Consider the following 26,589-nt stretch of genomic DNA (forward strand, 5'->3'; position numbering starts at 1 on the left):
AGAAAGAAAGAAAGAAAGAAAGAAAGAAAGAAAGAAAGAAAGAAAGAGAGAAAGGGAGGGAGGGAGGGAGGGAGGGAGGGAGGGAGGAAGGAAGGAAGGAAGGAGGGGGAGAGAGAGAAAAAGAATAAAAGGGGGAGGGAGGGAAAAGGAAAAGAAATTGGAAGGAAGGAAACAAAGAGGGAGGGGAGGGGAGAAGAGGGAAGGATGAACAAATTAGACCTCATCTACTGATTTACAAGTATTTTCAAAACACATAAATAGTGCTTACAACCCGTTGTGTTTGCCAAACTGCTTTCTTACCCAACCTTGGGCCTTTTCCTCCCTGAAGAAGCAACGGAGAGAAATGCTGAGATTCCCAGTGGGCTGCCAAGAGCCACTCTAGGAAAGAGACACTCTGTCCTAGGCTCTGGTCTCCAGTCCTTTCACTTATCCATGGAGCAGTGTGTGAAAAGGCACATTGACACAGCTCAGGGGGTAACTCAGGACCAATGAACTCTAAGGCAACACTGTTTCCTGCTAAAATCTAAACACAGACTCTAGTACTGTTGTTTTGCTAAAAGATCATGTTGTCTAGTTGCCTTCTAAACAATTACATCAATTTCCATAAACTGTTGCTGCTCTCAACTTTGGACAGAGACTTTTTTGGTTTCGGTTTTGCACTGGGCAGCTATTGGTGCAGAGACTCATAAATGGTCAAAGTGCTGAGAGTAAGTGACTGTTGCCTGCTCAGCTCTGAATGGAACATCTATTTTCACACCCTCAGGAAACACTGGAAAGATGAGTAGGAAGAATATAAGACTGGAGGATGCGTAGGGAATTCTGTGAAATACTGCCTTCAAGATACATGTCACCAGGCTTAATCCCAGCACTTGGGAGGCATAGGTAGCTGGATCTCTGTGAGTTCAGGCAAGCCTGGTCTACAAAGAGAGTTCCAGGACATCCAGGGCTGCTACACAGGGAAATCCTGTCTTGAACAAACCAAAACCAAACAAACACCCCCCCCCCCCCAAACTAAACTAACCGAACAAAAAAGATGGCATGTCTGTTACATTCGTGGATTCACGGTAGCTGTGGTTACCTGTCTAAGACTTGTACGAGAAAGATCCAAGCAGTCAGTAATTCCAGGATGGGTAACGAGGGGCTGGTGAAGTCTTAGCCCTACCCAAGGAGCTACTGCCAGTTGGTTGATGGCTGATGGGAGTTGGGGAATAATTTTTCTTCAAGGCTGTGGCTACTAGTAGGTACAGTGGGCCACACCCATGCATGTATCGGCAGTACTAATTGAACTCTGGACTCTTTTTAAAAAGAAGAAAATAGAAAAGAAAAGAAAAGAAAAGAAAAGAAAAGAAAAGAAAAGAAAGGAAGGTAGAAGTGGGAAGTATTCAAGGGGGTTCTAGAAGATGTGTGTCCCGCTAGTAAACACACCTTCATAATCCCTCAAAACTAATTACAGCCTTAAAGCTTTCTGCCTTCATTTCTTCTCCCACAATTGATGCGTATTCTCAGGATCTAAGACCAAGGAGAGGCAGCACTCACCCAGCCTGGGTGAGACATCTTCAGGCAGGAGTCTGTGAAATTGCTGCTAGGGGCAAAAGTGTGGTGGCGTGTTCTGTATTTCTATGAGAGCACATGAAACATACCAGCTGCCGTCAGATTACTCTCAACACCTTGATTCCACTCCCTCCTTTCCATATATTGCTCTCTCAACAAGTTATTATCATCACCCCAAGGGAGTGTGTGAGCGCGGGTGTGAGTGTGTATGGTTTTGTGTGTGGTGGGCACATGTGTGGGGGTCACGGGACAACTTTCAGGAATTGGTTCTGGCCTTTAACTATAGGTTCTAGAGCGTGAATTCAGGTCACCAGGCTTGGCAGCAAGCTCCCTTACCTGCTGGGCTATCTTGCTAGCTCAGTGCACATTGTTCTTTTTAGATTGTTCTTCAGATTAGCATACAGAGCATTAAGTTTTGTTATGGCATTCTTAAACAAAATATGTTTCTGTTGGTTCTCCTCTAGCTCCTCTTCTTTCCTGTTCCTCTGAGTGCTAGCCCTGTGCCCTTCTTCCCTTTCCCACGGTCTTCTTTCTGTCTACATCTCATTTGCCCTACTGCCTGCCCCCACGTTCTTCAAAACCTCCTACCCCAGGCTATGCCATAACCTGGCCTACACTTGTGCCCAGTTACACACACACATATAAACATTATAAGCTAGAATCTGTATATGAGAGAGAACATGGGAATTTTGTCTCTCTGTATACATTGTTCTTGATACAGCAGAAAACTTTTTACAAACAGAAACAGGCACAGATATTGTTTGGACAACTTCTAAGGAGATCTCAGTTTTCTGTATTTTTATCCCAAATGGATGCTCCTTAAGTCATACACACACACACACACACACACACACACACACACACACACACACACAAATAAAATAAAATAAAATAAAATAAATAAATAGAAGATTTAAAATAAAAGTTTTAAACAACTTCAGAAAAATGGGCCCTCATGGAGTTTAGCTATATTCCCTTGCTATGCTTTCTCGAAGACAGACAGCAAAACCAGGAAGGAAATCTTTGAAGGTTCCATTATTTAATAAAGTGACAGGTCTGTAAGGCCTCTTCCCTTCCAGGACATCTAAAGGTCTACATTGTAACTGAATGAAAATCATGTTTGAGTTATTCTCTTGACACAGGTAGTTACAGTCATAAAAGGACACAAATGGGACAGTAATCCAGAGCTGGCCACAGAGGAGAGCAAGGAGGGATCTAATTCAGAGCAGGCAGTGGCATCTGTGCCATGGGATGGGGCACAGAGCAGAGAGTGGAGGGGGGTGAAACCGGCAACAGATATGCGCACTGGTAAAAAGCAAGAAGACATACGTCATACAGATGGCTTCCGCTGAAGAAGACAGGATTGGGAGACTCTTAGCACAGACCAAGGAGGAAAGGAGAGAGGACCCTGAGGAAAGAAAGAGATAGACGTGTGAGTTGTAAAATACCTAACAGCAACAAGGTAAGATCACAGAGTTAGAAGACAGAGAAGGTAATTTTCTTGTTTCAGAGGAGAAAATGGACCTGTGCTGAAGCCAGTTGACATAGGAGTTTGGTAGGAAAGAGAGACTCAGGTGAAGGCAGCTTGGGTGCTTTCACAGCACTAAAAGTTGAGCATCTACACCTCAAAATCTAATATGCTCCAATGTGTGAAAAGATCTGAGCACACTTAAAAAGTAAAACAAATGTAATTTTCCCCCATAATTTGGAATGTCTCCAAAATCTGAAACATTTCTGATTCCAAGTAGTTTGGCTAGGAGATAATCTACCTGTGATACCTAGTATACTATAGTCAAAAAAAAAAAAAAAAAAAAAAAAAAAAAGCAGCAGCAGGATTGGACACATGGGTGAGGACCCCAGCTTTGGTCTGCACGCTCTAATGCCAGTGTAACCAGGCCTCTCCATGATAGTCCTTCCATGGTGAGTAGCTCAGATCCTCCAACTGGAGAAAAGACCATGGGCTGTCTGCTAGGGAGATCAAGACCATGAGAGTGTGGTAGAATGCTTTTTTCACAGCTTACATAAGAAGAATCATATTCTTAAAATAAATACCAGAGAGAGCTAACAGCTCATGCTGAGTGCAGTTAAAATCTCCTGCAGAATTTATTGCATATCAAGGTTTTTTTTAAATTGCATTAAGGAAAAAAAATCAATTTTATTTACAGGGCACCTAAGTTCTTAATCATGATAGACAAAAAGTTTAAAATTAAGCTCTTTTGTTAAGCCCTTCAGAGTATGGGAGACGAACCATCCTGAGAAAAAAATGGTCACACTGCACATAAAGGAGACAATGGTTTTCCCAGCTATAGTTCATCTCTTACTTGACTTTCAGCAAGTCCCACCCGTGTCGGACATACTGCAGGCTTCCTGAAAGTAGGTCAAGGTAGGGCATGGCTAAATGCTTCCAGTGACGTCTAACGTATGATGCCCCAGGCATGGGAGCGGAAGACACAACCCCTTCTCATTCCTACCACCTCTGTCCAGAAAAGTGGGTGTCCCAAGCCACCCACACACAACTCACTTTTGATCATGTTCACATCATTGGCCCCGTCTCCAATGGCCAGTGTGATGGCCTTCTTGTACCTCTTCACCAGGTCTACCACCATGGCCTTCTGCTTGGGGGTGACACGGCAGCAGATGACGGCACTGCACTCGCAGGCCAGGTCCACGAAGTTCTTCTGCCGCTGCTCTTTCTTCTCTTCCAGCCTTCTCCTACTCTGGCTCCTCATCCGCCTCTCTTCTTCCGTCCTGGGGAACTTCAGCTTCAGGATGTTACTTCTCTTGGTCTTTTTCTCCAGAAGGATTTCATTCTGGGACACCGGAGGGAGAAAGCATCACCGACCACCTTAGCTTTTAAAGCAAGAGTACCACTCCCAAGATTTGAGTCATGGGAAGGAAAGGTTGTGGGTTATAACACTGATTATACTGCTCTGACAAAAAGACTTACACTTGTTGAAATACCTGGAAAATCATTTTCACCATTTTGCTCTAATCCCCTTTAAGTACTCTCTAACACTAAGACTCAAACTTAGAAAAGTCACACTTGTTTTCACAGGCTAATAGACTTTTAGACTGACAGGAACTGACATGCAACACCGTCAAGAATGGTCCCAATGGATTTGTTTGAGTGACAGGTGAAGATACACTACTGATACACACCAACCAAGAGCCAGTGATGATTAAGGCCCGGTTTTCTCCAGGTGGAAAAAAGGGTTCATACACAGGGGGTGCAAATTTCGCAGAGACTCCACCCCTGTTTCTTTGATTCTCCATCCTGGTGTGAAGAAGAGAACTAGGAGAAAAGAAATTGAAGTATTTAAAACACATGACTATAAAAGGCTCTCTTTAATATATATATATACACATATATATATATGTGTGTGTGTGTATATACATATAATATATTATATATTAAAGTCTAGGGCCAGGCATGGTAGTGCATACCTTTAATCCCAGCACTTCGGAGGCAGAGGCAGGGGAATTGGTAAGTTCAAGGCCGGTTGGTCTATATAGTAAGTTCCATACCTACCAGGGATAACAGTGAAACTCTGTCTCAAATACATATATTTAATCCAAGTGCTAGGATTAAAGATATACACTACCAGCCAGGCACTGTGGCACATGTCTCTAATCGCAGCACTCTGGGAGGCAGAGGCAGGTGGCTCTCTGTGAGTTCAAGACCAGCCTGGTCTACAACGTACCCAGCGGGACATTTTTCACACCGTTGAGTGTGTCGTTCAGTGGTGCTGGGACTATTCACATGTTGGGCAGTCAGTCTGTCAGGCTCACCTGTTTTGTGACTGGCTCATGTCACTGATGGCTTCAAGTCCATCAATGCTATATACAACAATATATCATACTGTCTTCCCTTTGGAAGGGTAAGTGACATTCCACTGTCTGGACATGTGGATTTTTGTTTATCCAAATCATACTTTAATGGACACGCAGGTTGCTTCTATCTCTTGGCTGTTGTGAACACCGCTATATAAACGTGGCTGCTTTCAATTCTTCTGAGTCAGTACCCAGGGTAGGACTCCTGAACAATACGAAAATTCTGGTTTTTTTAATGCCCATACCATGTTCACATGCTCTCGCTCCACCCACGCCTGCCAGCCAGTGTTCCACTCCTTGCAGCCTCACCAGCACTTAGCAGCCACACACACTTCAGGCCACTGACGCACACCTCAGCCTTGATCTTCCCAGCCACCCTGCACTTGTTATTATGTGTCTTTCTTTCTTTTCTGGCCATCCCGGAATAAATCACGCTCTGTGGCTTTGAGCTGCCTGTTCCTAACAGTTCACGATGCTGAGCGCTTCTGTGTGCCCCTTGGCCACAGTGTGAAGAAATGTCTCAGTGCTGACTCCTCCACCACGGGCACCGCGTCTTTGGTATTTTACCACTTGTCAAAGACCCAGATAATGATACAGGTAACATAAGCAAGAGAAGGGAGGCAGTCTCAATGTGAATTTCATTACTCTACTGTATAGTAGAAAAAAGCTTATTTCCACATTCTCAGAATTATATCTGCTTTTCAAAATTAGAAGTGCTTTAATTGTTTTTTTTTTTTTTGAGACAGAGTTTCTGTGTGCAACCCTGGCTGTCCTGGAACTTGCTCTGTACATCAGGCTGGCCTGGGACTCAGAGATAACCCCCTGGCTCTGTCACCCAAGTACTGGGATTAAAGGTGTGTGCCACCACCATCTGGTATCACTGCTTTATTTTTTTTTTAAGTTTTATTTTTATTTTTAGTTATGTATAGGTATGTGTATGTGTGAATGTTTGTCACATATATGTGGGTTCCTGATATGCCTAACATGGGTACAGGGAGCTGACCTCAGGTCCTCTGCAAGAGCAGTATGTATTCTCAACTGCTGAGCCACCTCCTCAGCCTTCTTATTGCTTTAAATCAGTAAATTATCATAACATTTCCATATGATGGGAAAAGTGAACCAGAGAGTTTTAGAATGGAAGAGGCCAACCACCTCATTCTACAAATCAGGAAACGAAGGCAGAAAGAGGTGATGTGATTTTTACTTGTAGGGAGCCAACGGAAAATCTGGTAAGAGGATTCAGGGCTCCCCACTCAGCCTGATGTTTTCCCATTAAACACACACCACCATTAATTACTCTTCACCTTCAGAAGCAGGTTCTCAACCTTGGCACTATTGGCATCTTGAGCCAGATAATTCTCCACCCTACATGGTCACCTGCTATAAAATATATCCTTTCTGTAAGGTTTAACATAGTCCTAGCTTCTGCCCAGTTAGGACCCTCTTCCTACACCCACCAAAGAAGTCTGCAGACACTGTCAATGGTGCTTGAAAGGCAAAAATCAATCTCAGAACCACTGCGCCAAGGCCAGTGAGATGGCTCAGTGAGCAAAGATGTCTGTTGTACAAGCCAAAGTTTGTTCCCCCAGAACCCATGAAAACTATGTAGAGGCAGAAGGAGAGAACTGAGTCAGTGGTCCTCTGACCTCTTCCACATATGGCATGTATCATCATCATTATCAATAAAACAAAACCTTAAGAAGCACTGCTCAGAGGATTAGGTATTAACTTCTCTCCACATCAATTTCATTTTCATTTTTACTTTCACGTTCAAAATGGTTGAGTACTACAAGTCATTGAGAGACTGCAGGAGACCAATGCATGACTATGCCTACTCAAACTATTTGATGGGAACCATCATTTCAACGAGCCATCTAGAAGGACGGCTCATCTCCTTACAGATGGAAAGTTGGCTGAAAAAAATGATCGTGAAATTTGAAGTCTGTATAAACTTGTCGTTTATTTCGGCTTAGACCCAATCTGACACTTTCAAAAGAGAGATGGAAAATGTTATCAAATGTGCCCTATGTATAAAAACTAAATAAAGCCATATGGTATTGAACCAAAATGCTTTAAATCAAAAACCACTTAAGGAAGCATGCTTGCTGGTATTTAAAAAGAAAAAAAACTTGCAAGTTCAAAGAGGCATGGTTTATGTGCTTTGCTTTTTTTTTCTTTCTTTTTCAAACAGAAGGGATTTAGACCACAAAACTGCTAGCTTTGTCTACCTTAGCAAACTGCCTGATGCGCTGGAATGTCTTACAGAGATGGCTGTCTGCATTAGAACGGCCCACCAACTCCATCCTGGGTTAGAACTCACAGCAGATGAGCATTAACAGCTCAATTTTACTTAGTGCCATTAGACAAGACTGTGAGGAAAAACACGCTTGAGGAATAAGCGGAGCGATTAAGCCAGCAGTAAATGCATCATAGGAACACTCTCAGCCTGTAATAAGACTGTGCCTTCACATTACACCTTTCCAGGTCTGATGGAACTGGTGAGTGGCCAATGAATGTCCCAGTGTAAGCCATGGCTTGGAATATCAGGCATGTTCTCCTAGAGGCTACCAATAAAAGTTATATATGATATAACTCACTGAAACATTCATTCTGGGACTTTTTTTTTTAAACCTCTTTCAAAAGATGAAGTTGCTAGAAAATGGACATAAACATAATTCATATTAATTTGCTAGCTACGGGGTTGGGAGATGGGTTATATGGACATGAAGACCTGAGTTTGGATGCCCAGCCCTCACGTGGAAAGCTGGGTATGGCTGCGGGCACCTGCACTCCCAGGCTCACTGTTTTGCTTTGTTTTTGCAGTAGACAAATAAAGAGTGTTTCTAAAGAATAGAGAAAAATGGTTCCTTAAAACTCCTGGGCCCCCACCCTAAGACTGGGATTTGTTCAAAATGAGCTGAGCCATGGTAACACACAGGAATGCCTGTTTCATTTGAACATAAGAAAGAGACCCAAGGACATGGTCTAGTTCCAATCTCTTTGGATTTTCTGCCTTCTGCATCTCATCTTGACTTTGTTAAAAAACAAACAAACAAAGAATCCGAGGTACTATATCCTTACCTGCTGCGGGTCCAGTACTTCCTGCAGGTCCAGCCCTCCCAAAGCAGGCACTTAGCTTATGTCCAGCCACAGCAGGTACTTAATTTACACCCTTCCCTGATGGGTACTTACTTTATGTCCTCCCCATAGCAGATAGTAGTGTCTTCTGTCAGAAGTTCACAGGCAAAGCCTATGTTTTCCGCAGTTTCTGCAACAGATTAGAATTAAGTCAACTGTTATTTCTACTTATCTAAACTGTGTTAAGTATCCCTTATCTGAAATGCTTGGGACCAGAAGTGTTTGAGATTTTGGACTTTGGAGTGTGTGCACGAGCGTGCGCGTGCACACACACACACACCTTATCTAGAGGATGGAATGCAAGCCTGAAAGCCTAAACATGAAATCTCTTCTATTCCAGATGAACCTTATACACACAGCCTGAGAGCAATTTTATACAAATCACTTACGCAGCTTTATAGAAACTGCATGCATTTTGACTGTGACCTGTGTATCAGGAGGTCAGGTGGCACCATCTCAGGGCTCAAAGAGTTTCAGATTTTAAGCCTTTGAGGGATTTCTAGATAACATTTTCAACTCGAGAGCATAACCACAGTCAATCAAATATGCTGTTTTTCTGTAGCCAAGCAACAAAACCACATAAAGAAGAATAACTTTTCTCTGCAATGAAATAAGTCAAAGTCTAGTTTGAGACACTCTTAACAATCAAATGTACTGTGCCATCAAGCCCAGAAGCTGGTTATATATAATGAGTCCATTCATACCCCGTGGCTTAATCACACAAGTTAAGGGTTAGGGAGAAAATGACTGTTTCCATGAACCCTCACAGGGCTGCTGCTGAAGTTGCCTTTTCCTTTTTTCCATTAACACCCATTAGGTCTTTGTCAAAGGCCAGGGTTGTGCTTCCCTTGGGAGAGTATTGGAGCAAGAGACAGCAATCTTCGGAGGAGGGCTTGGAGAATAAAGCATCAGCACTGAGCAATGACCCATTCAGCTCTACGTTTCAATGCTAACAATTTCCTAGCGCATAAAATGTTTGCTATGATTTTGAAGACATGGGATAGGCAGGAAAAACCAAAGCTGTGGCAGCTTTTTGTTGTTTTTGTTGTTTTAGTCTATGCTCAACAAATAGCAGACAGCCATTCGCTGGAGAGACAGCAGGGACAGGGCATGGCCTTTCCCGAATAGGAGCTCACCTCTAGTTGCAGAGATGAGACAAAACCAGGCTTAAATCCTAAGAAACAACCTGTTCTGCTGAGGGAAGGATGCAGTCAGTGGGGGCTGGAGAAGGAGGAGGGTTTTTAAGAGGAGGGACCAGCTCCACTCCCACAGGGTGTGGAGTCTGCAAAGGTCATCTCGGGCAAAGGAAACAGCAGCTATAACTATCATGTCTGAGTAGATGCACCCCCACATGACGAATTACCCTTTTTGTCTCCTGTGAGCACCCAGATCTTAATGTCAGCTTTTGCAAGTTTGGAGATGGTTTCTGGAACTCCATCCTGTAGCTTGTCTTCAATAGCGGTAGCTCCCAAGAGCTGGAACAGAGATTTTAAAAAATTAGCATGTGAAAATGTCATTGTGTGCAGTTTGCCAACTTGTAAGAAGAAGAGCTAGTCCTGCAGGCTGACTGGTGCTCTGATGGCAACGGCTGGCACCTCCATCGAGAGCTGGGACACTGCCTACTCGTCTCAAACCAAAGTATCTGAAAATGTGCTCCTTAAAGGATTTAGTTCACCAAGGCAGAAAGGGCAAGTCTAGACACAGGTTGGGTGGGGCCTGACCCTGAAAACCTAGCACTAAGGAGGCAGAGGTGGGAGGCTCATCCACATTAGAAGCTAGCCCATTAGAAGCTAGCCTGGGCTACATGATGAGTGCCTCTCCCAAAATAAAAAAAGTACATGATGTTAAAGACCCACTTTCCTTGTGTTTTGGGCTGGATGAACATAAGCCTGTTTCTCAAGCTAAAGGCAGCATTACCCTTTTGTTGATTATCTCCGTTAATATAAATTCAAGAAAGCTGGGACTGGAGAGATGGCTCAGCAGATAAGAACACTGGCTGCTCTTCCAGAGTCCTGAGTTCAATTCCCAGCAACCCCATGGTGGCTCACTACCTAGAATCTGACACCCTTTTCTGTCATGCAGGCATACATGCAAATATTCATGTACACAAATAAGTAAATGTTAAAAAATTCAAGAAAACCCTGTATGATATTGGAAACATTTTAATTGTTTTGTTATAAACTTTTCCATAGTTTAAATTAAATTGCTTTAGTGATTTTCTCAATAAAACCACTAATTGCTAGTTTGTTGCCGTTTAAATACCAAATGAAATTTCTCTACCGCTTTGAGTTCAAGGCTAGTCTGAACCACAAAGTGAGTGCTAGGCCAGCCATGGCAGTATAGCAAGAAACCTGCCTCAAAAAAACAAACCAAAAACAAGAACCAAAACCCAAAAAACCAAAACCAACAAACTAACAAAAAAACCCAAGTGTTTTCTCTTTTGGTTTCTGTTCTATGATATTAACTTTTATTTTGTTTTCTGAACAAGAAAATTTCATATGATGTCGCTATCTGTACCAACTGAGCACATCACAGAACTGTCTCCAAACCATGATAAACCAAAGATGTAAAGTCTTAAAAATATCAGGGAGAAAGTTATTAGGGCTGAACTCACAATCAAATCCTTCTCAATCTCCTCATACACTTTATCCAAAGCTTCATCCCGGTTGGTCGAGGCCACGCTGGCAGCCATAAACTTCTTATTCCATTCTGCAAATTCTTTTTCATCAATTTCCTTGTAGCACAGGCACAGGGTTCTGAGAGTTTCACTTGCAAAGATCTGTTTTATTTAGAGGACAAAAGAATAGTTACATTTCAAAGAATAATTACATTTCAAAAGATTCATTTTAAAAACTACATTTATGCTCTATGTGTGTGTACGCACACAGGTATGAGTTCATACATGCACACACGCACACCACGGCACATGTGTGGGATCCATCCATCCTGGAGGCAAGTGCCTTTTCCTGCTGAGCCATCTCATAGGGTCCCAAGAACCATTCTTGATTTACTTTTCTGTAGACTAAGTATGAAACCTTACATTGAGGTATTATATTAAGAGAATTTACAGAGCCCACGGGCTATGAAGGATTGTATAGCGAGATTAAACTTGGCGTTCTAGTTGATTTTGTTTTTCTAAGCATCTCAGGGGTTCTCTGTACTATATTTCTAGCACCCAAATTAGATGAAGCAAAGAAAAGTCTGCCTTTCTTTTAAATCAAGTCACAAAACAAGCAAACTCTTTGCTCTTAATGGCTAACAAAATAAGAGTGTGATCATGGTGTACACAGAGACTTGGCAAATTCAGAACTCCTTCCTTCAAACTGTGTCTCAAGTCCAATCAACTATGAATTCTCAGCCAAACACTGAAACCAAAACCAAATTCTAAAATTGCCAATATATCACGCTATATCCAGCTATATCACGCGTCAACGAAAAGGGTATCTGGAAATGTGATGAGCAGGTTCACACAGTTTTCTATCTAAACCAGTAAGGTCTTCACTTCAAAGTCCCATCTTCTATAGCTAAGACAGCAGAGCAGGCTCAACCACAGGCTGGCTTCCAAAGACTCTTTGGAAGGATCTTCATGTCGTTGATCACACCAGCTTTGCTCTATTCTCACGAGAACGCACTCATTGTCAATAGGTATAACCTGAAAGTACGACCCTACTCGGTAAATATCACACTTACCAGGCTTCTCTCCAAAGGGCGTTGGCTGACTGAAACAACCATTTCCTGAGGACCTACTTACTACAGGAAACTGGGCTCTCTCTTGCAACATTCTGTCACAGCAGAACTTTTCCCTTCACTCTTCACATGGAGACTGATGCTTCATACAGTATTATAAGTATTCATTCCAAAGACACAAGATCGGTAAGAAGGCAGAAAAAGGACACTGTTCTAATGGATCTCCTCAGGATCTCACCACCACCATATAAACCTAAAGCAGAAGTGGTGGGAAGTTCCCAAAGTGCGAGTTTCAGATACATCTAGTAGCTCAATAGGGAGTAAGCATGGAGGTCCCTAAGCCAATGTTTTGCAGCGATGGACTATAAATGTTACAGCAAAGGTATCAGAACTCAGGGATCCAATACTTTGCTTCATTATCCTGACATACATAGAAATGCTTTCTTTCCTTCACTCTATATCTAGAGTTGGGTAAAACTCTTGGTGACCATAGAGGCATTAAGTCTACAGCTCAGAGCAGCTGCCCCTTGCTTAAGCTCACTGGGTTAATGAGTGATGAGTTATTATTCCCCTGCATCAGCCCTGTAAGACTCGGATGCTAAGAAAGGGCGTCATTTTCTGGGACGTTGGCAGCAAAAGCCAAACGATGGCCCATTATGTTCCTACTTTGGTGTTTCCTGCCCGTGACACCAGAGCGAAGTGAGGGTTTGCTAACCGCAAGCACAGTTTTCACATGGTTGGAGAGACAGTCCTCGAAGGCAGGAGCGGGATCTCTCGCAGAAAGAGCAGAAGTGAGACTTACATCCAGGGCGTCCTGCGTTTCTTGCCTCATGGGATTTATCCGGTGGAGTCGTTCATAAATGACGGTGTCCGCACCTTTACAATACAGCCTGATGCTGCCTTCCGGGGTTCTTACTGGAAGCAAGGGAAGGAAAAGCAATGATAAAGTTAGGCTTGGTTTCTTAATTAATAATAATAATAAAAAAACCCACATGTGTCACGTGAATTGAAGTGCTTTCCTCAACAAAGTTGGCAGGCTACCACCTTCATGGAATGAAGTAATGAAACACATATGAAATCATTCATTCCAGGTCACTTTAGTTTTCTATATCCTTTTAACAAGCATTTACAGGCTCCATACTATGTGCAATGTCTTATGAAAACTAATACCTTCCACACAGTTTTTTTTTTTTTTTTTCCACACTGACCCATAGGACTCTTTCCTTCCTGTCTTTAAGCTCACACCATGTTGTGCGCTGTTGGTTGCAGGGCATGCTGCTGTATCAGCGCAAGTTTCTGATTCTGACTACTTGCATGCATCTGCCCTTCTTGCTGGTAGGGAATACCTCTAATGCATACATGGGAAGGAAGAAGTATTGGACCTGTAATTTACTTTCAAGCAGTTCAGAAGACAGTCACCTCTGTCTGTAATCAAACTGACAAAGAAGCTGGAGACGATGTTAAAAACTGGTAGAATTAATGAACACAGGAAAGTACCACCAACCAGCCTCATAATTTTCCTGTAGGTTGGAAGTTATTTCAAGTAACTTAGAAAAAGAAATTCAAATACAGAATGTCTTGAGACCCTCATCTCCGTCTGGTGGCCTTTCCTGTTGGGGCCTTCCTTTCCCAGCCTCAAGCAGAGAAGCGTTGGCAGGAGACAAAAGTAAACGATTGCTAGGTCTGGGCCAGCACTGTTGGCTGTGCTTCTCCAGCTACTTCAGACTTCACAGCTCAAGGGCTTAAGGCCAGGGAACGCCAACCACATTTGCGGATTCAGGAAGGCCACCGCCGTCCTCGTGAGCAGCAGCAGAGGGAAGAACAGAGAGACACCAGCTTCAGTAAATCTGGACACCTTTCAGAAGTCAGTTGTCGATTCATGTCCTTTACTGAAGCACCACTGAGAAAAATGCAGAAAAGGCGCATGGAGTTGAGGACTCGTAGAGCCCGAGGTAGAGACGCACCGATGATAGACATCCGCTTCCGGTCGCTGTTGAAGTCCAAAATGGCAAGCACACTGTAGGTCCTTTCTGTGCCCAGTTCACTGACGGTGATGGTGTTCTGCGTCCTGGCGAGGAAGGCAAAGCCAAAGTTCCTGGCGGCATTCACCAGGGCACCTTCGTCAGGAGAGGCTGCCTGGTAGTTGATTTGACCTGAGGAGGGAATGCAAAAGAAATGCTATTTGGTTTATTTCCAAAATTTCTGGTCCTTAAAAATAAAGTTGTAATCATCACTGAGTATGCATGTAAAAAACGTGTGTGTATGTGTGTATGTGTTTATAGGATATCTTATAAACCTGGGTGTTTGCTATAAGGACCCATTTACCGAGCTGTGCAATGATGTATATGTGTTTGTCATATGTTATACTTAAAGGAAGAATATATATATATGGTATATATATATAATTATATACTATATATATATATATATGGTAAATTGTTTGTTTCCTGTCCCTAATTAATTTGCCTCAAAATAGAAGGAAAAGCATTTCCACAGCCAGTTTTACAGAAAAAGGCATTTAGTTTTTCAATGAGAACACAGGGCACAGATGTGCTGGCAGCGTCTTCCCTTCAGTGTATCTAGAAGGGTAGAATGCTCCAGGGCCAGCAGCTGTAGATGGAACCCTTTCTCATGTTGGCTCAGAGAATTCATTCCTATCAAGTCAGCATTTTTACTCTGTTTTTGTTTCTTTCAATCTTGGGGTGTATGTGTGTGTGTGTGTGTGTGTGTGTGTGTATGTACGGGGGGTGTCACTGTGCTCTTCAAGCGGGTCTTCAGCTCATGCCATCTTCCCTCCAGAAGAGCTGGAACTACAGACGCCACTGGTCCTGCTCATGCCAGTACTAATCACTTTCCAGTTTGTAACAGATAGCTATTTTCCAGAAAGCCACACACTGGAAGTCACGGGCGTGCTTGCCTACAGCCGGGTCCTGTGCAAAGACACGCATGCCAGCACTGTTTGCCCAGTGCTATGCAAGCAGCAGTGAGAACAGAGCATCTTTCTTCAATGTTTTCACTTAGCTGGGACATAAATATCTCCCTAATATTGACAGAGAAAGGAAACAAAATAATGAAAGGTGGTGGAGTCTCCATGGGTTGGGCAAACCTATCTGCAGCCCAAACATTGATGTTTTCATTATTAAAGGAAAATGTTCCGGTTGTGGAATCACAGACTTGGAAGAACATTTGAGATCCAATCCAACTCTCACTTTTATACCTGCAGGAGAAATGTGGAGGGCCAAACATGCCTCTGAAGAAAACTTTCTTTAATTGTACTCTTAGAGGCAACCCCAAAGCTTTTCTTAACAGACCCATCGATGGATGCTGCCACAATAAAAACAAAAATGTGGGGCTGGAATGATGGCTCCAGCCACTTCTTGCTCTGAACTCAGGTCCGGTTCTAAAAGTCATATTTGCTTGGCTAGCCAGACACTGAACCCCACTTTGGCATTCTCCCCCCTTCTGTTATTTCCCACGCTGCCACAAACAGCCCCTCTCCCAGACCCCTCCTGCTTGAACTGTGCTCTTTTGCTTTACTGATTTGTTTCATCCTTGAAGAATGGATTTCTCGGAGACTTGCTGAGAGGTAGTATTCCATGTATGCCTTCACAGGAGTGTTTCCTATCACTACATATGAAACATCAGTGTTGGGACTCCATGAGAGGCTCTGTGGGGACTGAAGTAAAAAGGGAGAATAGACTGAAGTATGCGCCTTTTACTCTTTCCATGATGCATTTGTCCATCTAGACAATTAGAGAATTTATGTCCATGTATGATAAAATAACTAGTTTTCACTGTCTAGGTTTCCTCTGACAAAGCTGGCACAAACTGCAACAGTAAGATCTGTTGGAACTCCACAAGGAGAGCAACAGAACCAAAAATTCTGAGCGCAGGGGTCTTTTCTAAGACTGATACTCCAAACAAGGACTATGCATGGAGATAACATAAGACCCCTGCACAGATGTAGCCCATGGCAGTTCAGTATCCAAGTGGGTTCCATTGTAATAGGAACAGGGACTGTCTCTGACATGAACTGATTGGCCTGCTCTTTGATCACCTCCTCCTGAGGGGAAAGCAGCGTTACCAGGCCACTGAAGAAGACAAGGCAGCCACTCCTGATGAGACCTGATTGACTAGGATCAGAAGGAAGGAAAAGAAGACCTCCCCTATCAGTGGACTTGGGGAGGGGCATGCATGCAGAGGGTGGAGGAAGGGAGGGATTGGGATTGGAGGAGGGAGGGAACCACAGGGGGGATACAAAGTGAATAAAGTGTAATTAATAAAAAATTAAAAAAAAAAAGAGTTCCTTGCTGTCCACTCACAAATTCTCTTTAATCTTGTTCCATCAAATGAGTAAAGAGGCCCAGGTTTTGGCTGATCTAATATAAGTTCCAAATAATTTTAAGCTCAAGAACAAAAGCAGACATCTGAATTTGTAGAAAATAATGCTTAAGTTTGAAGCCCATTCACGATACAGATAAAGCCTGATTATACATTCTCCATAAAAATTTGTAGAAGGAAAAAATTTAAGTTATTTTATTCAATAGTCAACCATTTAAAAAATTGATTATTAATTACTATTATTCTATTATTATGTGTGCATGTATGTGTATCTGTGGTGTGTGTGTCTAGCACGCATATGGAGGTCAGACAGAAGTCAGAGAAGAACTTGTACAATAAAAATCTGTTCTCTCTTACTATGTGGATCCTGGGGATCAAACTCAGGTTGGCAGGCTTGGTAGTAAGTTCCTGTGCCGGCTGAGCCATCTCACCAGGCTACCAACCATATCTTTTAACAGATTTTTTTTTTTTTTTACAAAGTGATAACCCATTCAGAGCTATAACTAAATCAGCCGCCAACCCTGAGAAGTAAGAAGGTTTTCTGGAGCTGCAAGAAGCATTTGTCTAGCATACAAGCACTTTTCCAGTCCAGTCCTACCCCAAAATGAAATGAAATAAAATGATTAAAACGAGTCACCTGTCAGCTCCAAAAGTGGCCTCTAGAGGAGCACTCACCGTCAGTTCTTTCCACCATGACTGTATGGCAGATGGAAAGCAAGAAGAAGAACTGCCGAACTTCTGGCTCTTTCCCTGACTGGATTTGCTCAATAAGGTAATGGTCGTAAAAGGCAAGCTTTCCATCGGCAAATGTGTTCCAGCTGAAATCCACGACCTGAACAAAGTGGAAAGGGAAAGAAAGTGCCATTAATGAAAACAAAAAAACAGGTATTAAAGACAGCAAGGTGGCTCACGGGGCCAAAGCGCTTGCTGCCAAGGCTGGCAACCCAAGAATGACACTGATACCTGGGATCCACACAGTTATTCTTGAACCTCCACACATGCACACACATACGTACAAACAAATGGTTTAAAAATCTGTATCAATAACTGATATTCCATTTTCTTTGTAGCCAAGTTTTAAAAATTTTTAATTATGTTATAGTCACCTTGGGATTTTAGCACATTCTTTTTTTATTTTCTGTGTATGAGTGTTCTGGCAACATGGACATATATGGAATATGCTTGGTGCCCATGGAGGTCAGAAGTGGGTAAGGGAGTGTCTGATCTTTTGGAACTGGGGTTACCCATGGCTGTAAGCTGCTGTATGTGTGCTGGAATTGAACCCGGGTCCTCTGGAGGAGCAGCAATTGCTTTTACCTGCTAAACCATCTCCTTAGGCCCCCTCTTTCTTGTCCCAAGTCTTAGGAAGATTTTGCCTAAAACAAAAGGCACACTATGGTGAGCTGAATTGTGTTCTCCCTCACAGGCGTGTTGGCGTCCCAACCTGTGCCTGTGAATGTGACCTTATTTGCTCTGTAAATCTAACCAAGTTAAGAAGAGGTCATGTGGATTAGGGTGGAAAGGCGGACGTCCTTGTAAGAGACAAATATGGATAGAGCCAAACACGTGACGGCAGAGAAACCCACATGACAAGAGCAGACTGTAGCCTGGTGTCAGGACCGTTGGCAATGACCAGAGGCTAGGGAGAAGCCAGGATGAAGCCTCCTCTAGGACTTTTGGAGAGACCAACATCTGGATTCCAGTCTCCAGAACTGTGCAAAGATAACGTTTCTGCTGCCTTACGCCCCAATCCGAGGCAGTTCCTTCCAGCAGCCTGAGGAGGAAATATAACCAAACAGCTGCTTTCCCAGGACCACTCACCTCTATTTTGCTGTGGCTGTGCTGAGAAGCATCTCGATGGTCTCCTAAGAAACAAAACAAGTTGAGTCTGTGTACAGAGCAACCCTACTTGGATCTGCTAACGCAGTTGTAGTGTCTGATTTCACCCTTGGTTTTGGATGGTTCTGGGGTTAAAGAATTAGAAAGAAAATGAAAAAGAGAAGAGTATTAGACCCAGGCATTGATGGCTCATGCCTATAAGCCACGCATTTAGAAGGCTTGAAGTAGAATCATCATGGGTCAAGGGGAGCCTGAGCTATAGGGTGATATCCCATCTGAAAAACTAACTAAATAAATACATCAATAATTCTAAGAACGAAGAATATGCTGGAAACTATTATGTGGCCTGCAAAGGCTACAATATTGTGTCTGGCTCTTCACCAAAAGAAGTGGCCAAATAATGGCCAGAGTCATTTCAAATACTGGTACCTGTGTCGCCATACCCTTTTGGGACCAGAATGGAGTCCTTTGATATGCTTTAGTCTGCCATCACCATGGTGACAAATTCCTCAACTCCATAGTGTCCCATCTTTCTTGGTTATGAGGAAACACAGTACATATATATATATATATATATATATATATATATATATATATATATATATATATAAAAAATATATATATTTTTTTTTCTAAAGGGGAAAAATGTACGCAAGTATATTTCTTGAAAAAAATAAAAAAGCTAAATATCTGTATTTTAAGACAACATTGACTTTAATACTACTGCTTCCGTGTGTGAGGAATGCTTCAGAAAAGTAGGATGGAAGTCAAGTATAAGCTTTTGGAACCATTTCTTCCTGGACAGCCCGGTGACACTCAGTGTAGTTGTCTCATGCAGCTACCATCCCTATCTGCCTCTAGACTGTCTTTATCTTGATAACTGAACCCTATAGCACTGCACACTAACTTCCTATTGCCCTTCCAACCAGTACTCATCCTTGTCCTGTGACTTGACTATTCTAGGTGCTCTCATATAACACCTCCTTTTGTGAGCTTGTATCGCTTAACATAATGTCCTGAGGGCTCACTCATGTTGTACCACACTTTGTTCTTGTTTTCAAAATTTTTTTAAAGATTTATTTATTTACTTATTTATTATACAGTAGTCTGCCTGTGTGTGTGCCTGTATGCCAGTAGAGGGCACCAGTTCTCATTACAGATGGTTGTGAGCCACCATGTGGTTATCAGGAATCAAAATAAGGACCTCTGAAAGAACAGCCAGTAGTGCTCTTAACCATGAGCCATCTCTCCAGCCCTTTTCAAATCTTTTGAACAGAATTTATTCCTAGACACAGAATTTTTAGACCATGTGGCAATTCAGTTTTTTTATTTTTTGAGGGGTGATTATATCTAACTATTGAACTTACTCTCTCTTTCTTTCTCTGTGTATGTGTGTGTATGTCAGTCTGTTCCCAACAGTGTCCATGTTTCTTTGGCAATTGGACTCCACACAGGGAGAGCACCAATCACAGAAAGGCAGAGCCTACTCCAGACAGCACCTAGGGGATGCTGTTGCTAACCCCTACATTACAGCCAACCATTCCTCTTATTACAGATCCAAAACTGAGCCTGGTAAGTGAAAGAGTATCTCTGGAGTTACTTCACAGAAAGATAAGAATTCAAGCGCCCAGTGCACTTACGACAAGGATATGTTCTGACTTCCCCTCTTCACAGTTGTCACTCACCATAGATTTGCCCATTAATGCAGCACTTTTTGAAGGTCATGATATTCTGTGTGAGCGTGCCCGTCTTATCGGAGAAGATGTAATGAATCTGCCCCAGCTGCTCATTCAGCGTGGTGGTCCTCGCCTTTGCAGGCGTGTCCTTCTCAGCATAGTACATCTGCAGGTCCCAATTGATGAAGTGGCTCTGTCCCAAACGGATCACTTCCACACTAGGGGCATAGAAGAAGGCTTCAGGGCTGAGCAGAGAGGGGATTGGTGGGGAATGGATTCTGTCCTCCCTGTGCACATGGGAGTGAGTCTCTTATCTATTGCTTTGGTCTGAAAGTTAGTGTCCACTCCTGTAATGGTCAGTTGTTCTTAAAGAAAGATTCACTTTATTTTTAATTGTGTTTGTGTCTCTGTATGTGTGTGTGCATGTGCTTGTATATGCACGTGAGGGCAGGTGCTCTCGAGGAGAAAGGTGTTGTATCTTCCTGGAGCTGAAGTTATGGGAGACAGTGAGTCGCCAACTCGGGTGTTGGGAATCACGCTCGGACAGTCTGCAAGAACATATGTGCTCTTAACTGCTAAGCCGTCTCTCCAGCCCCATGATGGCTAATCAGGAACATCCATTTGACAGATTTTGTCCTTCCCAAGAGACACACCTCTTGTCTCCACAAGTGTTCCTAGAGAGGCTTACCCGAGGTGGGAAGGCCCCACATGGTGGCCTGGGGTCCCCAGACTGAACACCCAAGGACAAAGTGAAGTGGGTCTCAGTAAACCTGTGTTCTTGACTGTGGCTACAATGTGGCCAGCTGTCTCGGCTCCTGCCATCGTGCTTTCTCCAGCATGATAGACTATCCTCAAACCAAGGACCCAAACCAATCCTTCCTCCTTTAAGCTTCTTTTAACAGATATCTTGTTACAGCAATGTGAAAAGCAACTAACATTGCCCTCCCCCAGCTCGTATAGTGAAACCTAATCTTTATAGCAACAGTACTGAGGCGGGGTTTCCCTGTGTCCAAAGGGCAGAGAGCTCACAAATGATGTTCGAGCCTGTGTTAAAGAAGCCCAAGGGAGCTCATTTGCTTCCTTTGCCGTGAGATACTATAAGAAGGGGTCAGCTGTGACACAGCGGCCAGTTCTCACCACCTATCATTGGGGTGGTGATGGCCCCAATGGCCTCCCTGGCCTCCTGAACTATGGAAAGTAGAGTTCTGCAGTTTTGAAGTCACCCAGCTTAAAAACCACACTGGGCTCCTATAACCAAACATGTCACTCTCGGCCTTCAGGGTCAGTGGGTCCCTCCTGGTGCCTCTCCAGTGTGACTTCCTAACTCACTCCCTAGCACATAAGCCATAGCTAAGCACTCCGCATCTAAAATACACAGCCCAGGAGGGGAGAGTGACAGGGACATTAGGACAGAACAACAGAGACAATCACATCATTCTTTTCTTTCATTGCCCCTCACACATAGAGACAATTGGGATGGCCAAGTTTACCTGTTCAGAGTGCATTGGGGTCCACCAGGTGACCCACCATTGTGTCTCAAATGAATCAAGTCTCTAACAACTAGCATTTTGATTGCTTTCCACACTGTGGAAAAGTATATTCACTTCCTAAATTCCTAGAAGCTACAGAATATCCCAAATGAGATACCCTAAGAGGACTGTGTTGATCTTAAAACTCAGCTGTGAGAAGGCTGTTCGGATACCCAGGAACTGCTAAGTGGACAGCGCATGGCTGCATAACCAGTTCAATGAATGGAAATAACTCTCCCTTCCAAACAGCAGCCCTACTTGGTGTTGAACCACCGCAAACAAAGCAGATGAAACCCATGTTCTTAAGCAGACAGATAAAAACAGCCCAGCAAACTATGAGCTCACAGGGCCTGTGCATTCTCTGCAGACAATGAAAACAGAGAACAGGAGATGGAGACCAACAGGAAGGGGAAGTGACCATTTAGATCAGGGGAGATAGAGACTAGGGGATAAGGTAACACCTGAGTGGAGGCCTGAAGGAAATGAAAGAGAACAGATGGTCCAGTGTGGTGGGATGTGTCTGTAGTCCCAACACTCGGGGGGGGGGGGGGCGGGGGCAGGGGGATTGCTACAAGCTGAGGGTCAGCCTGTTCTGAACATGAGTTCCAGGCCAGGAATATAAAGACCTTGTCAAAACAACAAACAAACAAGCAGGGCTGGGGAGATTACTCAGTTGGTAAGGTGAACTTGAGCAGTTTGATTTCTCAGTTCCTGCACAGAAAGCAGGATACAGCAATGTCAGCCTGTAATCCAGCACTGGGAGGTGGAGGGTGGGGGGGCTCTCCAGAGCTTTCCGCCAGTCAGTCTAGCCAAGCTCCTGAGAGCTTCAGGTTGAGTGGGAGATCTTGCTTAAAAAGGAGCCCGGTGAGGTGGCACATGCCTGTAATCCCAACACTCAGGGAGACGGAGGCGGGTGGATGTCTGTGAGTTTGAGGCGAGCCTCATCACAGAGTGACTCCAGGATCAGCCAAGCCAAGTGTCTCCAGGACAGAGAAACCATGTTGCAACAAAACAAAACAAACAAATGAATAAATAAAAGATGCTGGTGTGCTTGCTCATGCACATGCATCTGAAGGCCAGGGGTCACTCAGGGGTCTTCCTTCTTTGCTCTCCATCTTGTATTTTGAAATGGTGTCCCTCAGTGAACCCGGAGCTCACCATTTTGTAAGACTTGCTGGCCAGTGAGTCCCGAGGATCTACCTGTCTCCAGGTACCCTATCACCATTCCTCTCCCTGAAGCACTGGGGTTAGAGACACACGCCAGCATAGCCAGCTCTTAGGTGGATGCTGGCAATTCAAGCTCATCTTCTTGCTTGTTCAATAAAGCACTCTGCCCACTGAGCCATCTCCTCAGCACCTCCTCCATCTTGGTTTCTTTTAAAGTGGCTACTGAACAGAGGGCAGCTGCAGGGACTTCCTTCCCACTCAGAGAATATGAGTAATATATTGCTAAAAATCAAATAAAATCAAAACAAATGCACGTGCAATAAAATTTAAATTAAGTGCAGGCTTCTAATGACGCATGAGTGTGAGATCCCAAGTGACTCTGGGCTATTGTTCGTTGGGGCAGTGCCTGACTGGCTACTCTACGTATTAGAAGGCATCGTCTCTCCTCCAAAGGGCCCAAATCCAACTGGTTAATAATCGTGAACTTTGATATGAGAGGAAGAAGAAAGAGACAAAGGAGGATTATAAACTAGAGGCTGTGACCCTGACCTCTTGTTGGGATTGGCATTGCACATAGAATCAGCATTTAGGGAGGCCAAAGGACGGCAGGGGACACCTTTCCTGCCAAGAGGTAGTGGCAGAAAGCAGGGGTCTGGCAGGCGAGCAAAGCTGGAGCAACGGTAGTAAAGAAGGTTCTATGAAGAGCACAGAAAGGCTCTGGAAGAGGAAGGATGTTTCCATGGCATTTGGAATCTACACCTTTCCCCAGACTCTTTGAACCCTGTGCTTTGGAACACACTAAGAAGGACTCACCAAGCAAATGACTTGTCACCTTTGACCATGGGACGTTACTGGCCTTATCTGCACCGAGGACAAGATAGAAAGTGCCTGGCACAGAGCAGACATTCAAAGTTCATACTCTTCCCCTACCTCACCCTCAGTGCCAGAGTGGAAATTAATTTCCTCTTCCTTTTGACCTTTGAAACTATTATTGCTAAACTTGAAGGATCGATTGGGAAAAGACACTACATTCTTGCCTAAACGCAAGGGGCCAAGGAGAGGCTTACCTGACATAGAGAGAGATGGGTACCATGGTGTTCAGCACAATGATGTAGCCCCAGAAATTCAGGAAGCCCCGGTAGGAGGGTGTGGCATTTTCTCCATCATAGAGGTACCAAGAATAATTGCCAACTTGTGCTTCCCAGTAAGCATGGCCAATGGCAAGGCCGGCAGAAACCAGGATGAGTAAAATAATGATCTGGAAGACATGAGTTGTGAAGCAGATTTCCAACACCATACGTTTCACAGACTCTCATAGCAATAGTTAGTACTTTACATAAACATTACTTTCTAATGGTTTGTGAAAAGCTTACGTTGAAAAGACCACAGGACGGTAAGGATGCTCTGAAAGTATACAAAGTTATGACTGATTGCTTTACATTCATGAGGTGAGGCTTTCTTCCCAGAATAATATTTCAAACGAGGAGCTGATGTCTTATACTAAATTCTTAAAGTCATTTCTACGACAAGGAAGCCTCTCCGCTATTATCACTTTGAGCAATGACATATTGTTTGTGAAGATGCTTCATCTTAGCAGGAAACAACTTCAAAGAATACCAGATTGAGAGGTTTGTAAAAAAGCTGAATGAAAGTGTTTTCTTTCTCCGTCCCCCTTTCTTTTGAGAAAAGGTCTCATGTAGCCCATGCACCTCTGAACTCCCTATATTCTTGAGGATGACCATAGCCTTTTGAATTCACCTGATCTGTCTCTACTTTCTGGGTGCCACTATACTCTGTTTATGAGGTAAAGAGGTTTCCTTCATGCTAGACAAATTCTCTACCAATTGAGCTTTACTGCCAGGCAGGCCTGTTTTGTTTTCTGAGATGGGCTTTACTCTGTAATCCAGACAGGCTCTGAACTCTCAATCCTGTCTCAGTTGTCAAATGCTGGGAATATAGGAATGGGCCACCATATCTGGCTTTTTTTTTTGAAAGGCAGGGAACTGTTTCTCACGCTTGAGTAATTATTCATACACATTCAATATTGTAGGAGTTGTGTAACATCATTAATGCATGGTTTGAGAAGGTTGTGAAGTTTTCAACAGGGGAGGCTTGCTGGAGGAAGACTATCACTCAGGGGTGGGACTTGAGGTTCTGTAGCTTGGTTCCACTTCCTGTTTGCTAATTCCTGATTGTCAGGCCCACCTTAAACTTCCTTGGCTAGTTGAGGCCTTCCCAAGTGATAGACTCTATTTACTGGGAACCATGAGCCAAAAACCCCTTTCCCCTCTAAGTTGCTTTTGGGCACGGTATTTTATCATAGCAACAGAAAGGTAACTAATATGGTAGACAAGACTGTCTAATGTACAATAGATACCATGTTATGGTATTGAGAAGCATATTTTTATGGGACAAAAAAATTCAAGCCAGCCTGAGCTACAGAGCAAGACCTTGTCTCAACTCTTTTTTTTTTTTTTTCAAATTTCCTAGAAATACTTATATTATTTGCAGTAGTAATAAAATTTCCAGGGTCCAGGCTGTGACCCTAACAACTGTATTAAAGGCCTTGATGTGACCTTGATGTAGTGCCCCCCCCTTTTTTATTTACTGGTCAATAGCCAACCATGAAACACCAGGGAGCAGCCTCTGAAATTTCTCTTTCCAATGGGGCTCTCCTGCTGGAAATGTGGAATTTCTCAGAAAAGACTTGGGAGTCCCTTTACATCCATCCCATTAGGCTTGTTGTACCCAGGCCTCTTTGCCCTCCATGTAGAGATGTGAAATCATTAGAAAAACATACATCAAAATTAGAGCAAAACCCAGCAATCTAGTCTCTTTTCTACCAGAATGAAAAGCGAGTACCGTGTACACCATGTAGTTCATCAAGTAATCGATCTTAGTTCTTTTAAATCTGGTCTTCCCACTGTTCTTCATTATCTTAGTGTCAGCACCTAAACATGGAAAAATCAATGTCATTAGTAGTTGGAAAATTCAATTAATAAGCGTGTCGCTGAAATCACTCTTTCTATGCTTTTGGTGAGAAAAGAATAGAAAAGCATTTCCCACCACTAATGGAATATCAGCCTTCCTGCCTCAGCCTCCTGAGTACTGGGATAACATCCTTAATCCAATATGCTCAACTCGCTCACTCGCTCTTTTTCTTCCTTCCTTTCTTTTTCTTTTTTTTTTTAGCATTTTTTTTTTGAGACAGGGTTTCTCTGTGTAGCCTTGGCTGTCCTGAACTTGCTTTGTAGACCAGGCTGGCCTCGAACTATGGCAATTCGTCTGCCTCTGCCTGCCAAGTACTGGGACTGCAGGGTGAGCCACCATGCACAGCTTAGCTCTTTCTTTAAATCCTAAGAATTGGAAGCACATTCAGAAAGTACCTGCAAAAATGACCAAGCCATGGCAGACATCGGTGTTCCTAATGACACAGCCACGTAACAGGATTTTATCAGCGTCCAAAGGAAAACTTCGGTTCCTCCAAAACAGCGTTCCCGTGAACTTGTCTAACCGATTGTTTGGTTCTTCACATTCAATGAAACCTTTTTTCAGAAGTTATAATTCACATAGTCAGTCAAATAGAAAAGGCCCCAGGTTTAACCAGTGGAGACTGAACGAAACTATAGTTTAAAACAAAGTAAGATAGTTCTCTACAAACCATCAAACGTTGCCAAGTTATCTTCTCTTTGGAGATACTGATCTGTGATTTCCAGGGCCATTTTGAACTTCAAGTTGGTTTCTCTACAGAGAAGTGAGGGATATAGAATTAAAGGAGCACAATTTGGAGCTCATGAGGACAAAGAGAAAATTCCACGGAGTAATATTCT

The 26,589-nt window shown here is 43.3% G+C and overlaps 1 protein-coding gene across 1 annotated transcript in view; it reads right to left on the reverse strand.

Moving 5' to 3' along the window:
- Positions 1 to 26,589, reverse strand: part of Atp8b1 (ATPase phospholipid transporting 8B1) — a 125,719-nt gene that overhangs the window by 12,822 nt on the left and 86,308 nt on the right. The window contains exons 9-22 of the mRNA XM_055622703.1: positions 26,421 to 26,503; positions 26,146 to 26,304; positions 25,622 to 25,710; positions 23,827 to 24,017; positions 20,073 to 20,281; positions 18,370 to 18,413; positions 17,224 to 17,380; positions 14,172 to 14,360; positions 13,010 to 13,122; positions 11,135 to 11,299; positions 9,884 to 9,995; positions 8,575 to 8,650; positions 4,711 to 4,843; positions 4,073 to 4,361 (exon numbers count right to left, since the gene is read on the reverse strand). Coding sequence (XP_055478678.1) covers positions 4,073 to 4,361; positions 4,711 to 4,843; positions 8,575 to 8,650; positions 9,884 to 9,995; positions 11,135 to 11,299; positions 13,010 to 13,122; positions 14,172 to 14,360; positions 17,224 to 17,380; positions 18,370 to 18,413; positions 20,073 to 20,281; positions 23,827 to 24,017; positions 25,622 to 25,710; positions 26,146 to 26,304; positions 26,421 to 26,503 — 2,009 coding nt within the window. The remainder of the gene's footprint in view (positions 1 to 4,072; positions 4,362 to 4,710; positions 4,844 to 8,574; positions 8,651 to 9,883; positions 9,996 to 11,134; positions 11,300 to 13,009; positions 13,123 to 14,171; positions 14,361 to 17,223; positions 17,381 to 18,369; positions 18,414 to 20,072; positions 20,282 to 23,826; positions 24,018 to 25,621; positions 25,711 to 26,145; positions 26,305 to 26,420; positions 26,504 to 26,589) is intronic.

The sequence above is a fragment of the Psammomys obesus genome, unplaced genomic scaffold (genome assembly GCF_907164565.1).
Source record: "Psammomys obesus unplaced genomic scaffold, mPsaObe1.curated_primary_1811, whole genome shotgun sequence".
Taxonomy (NCBI): Eukaryota; Metazoa; Chordata; class Mammalia; order Rodentia; family Muridae; genus Psammomys; species Psammomys obesus.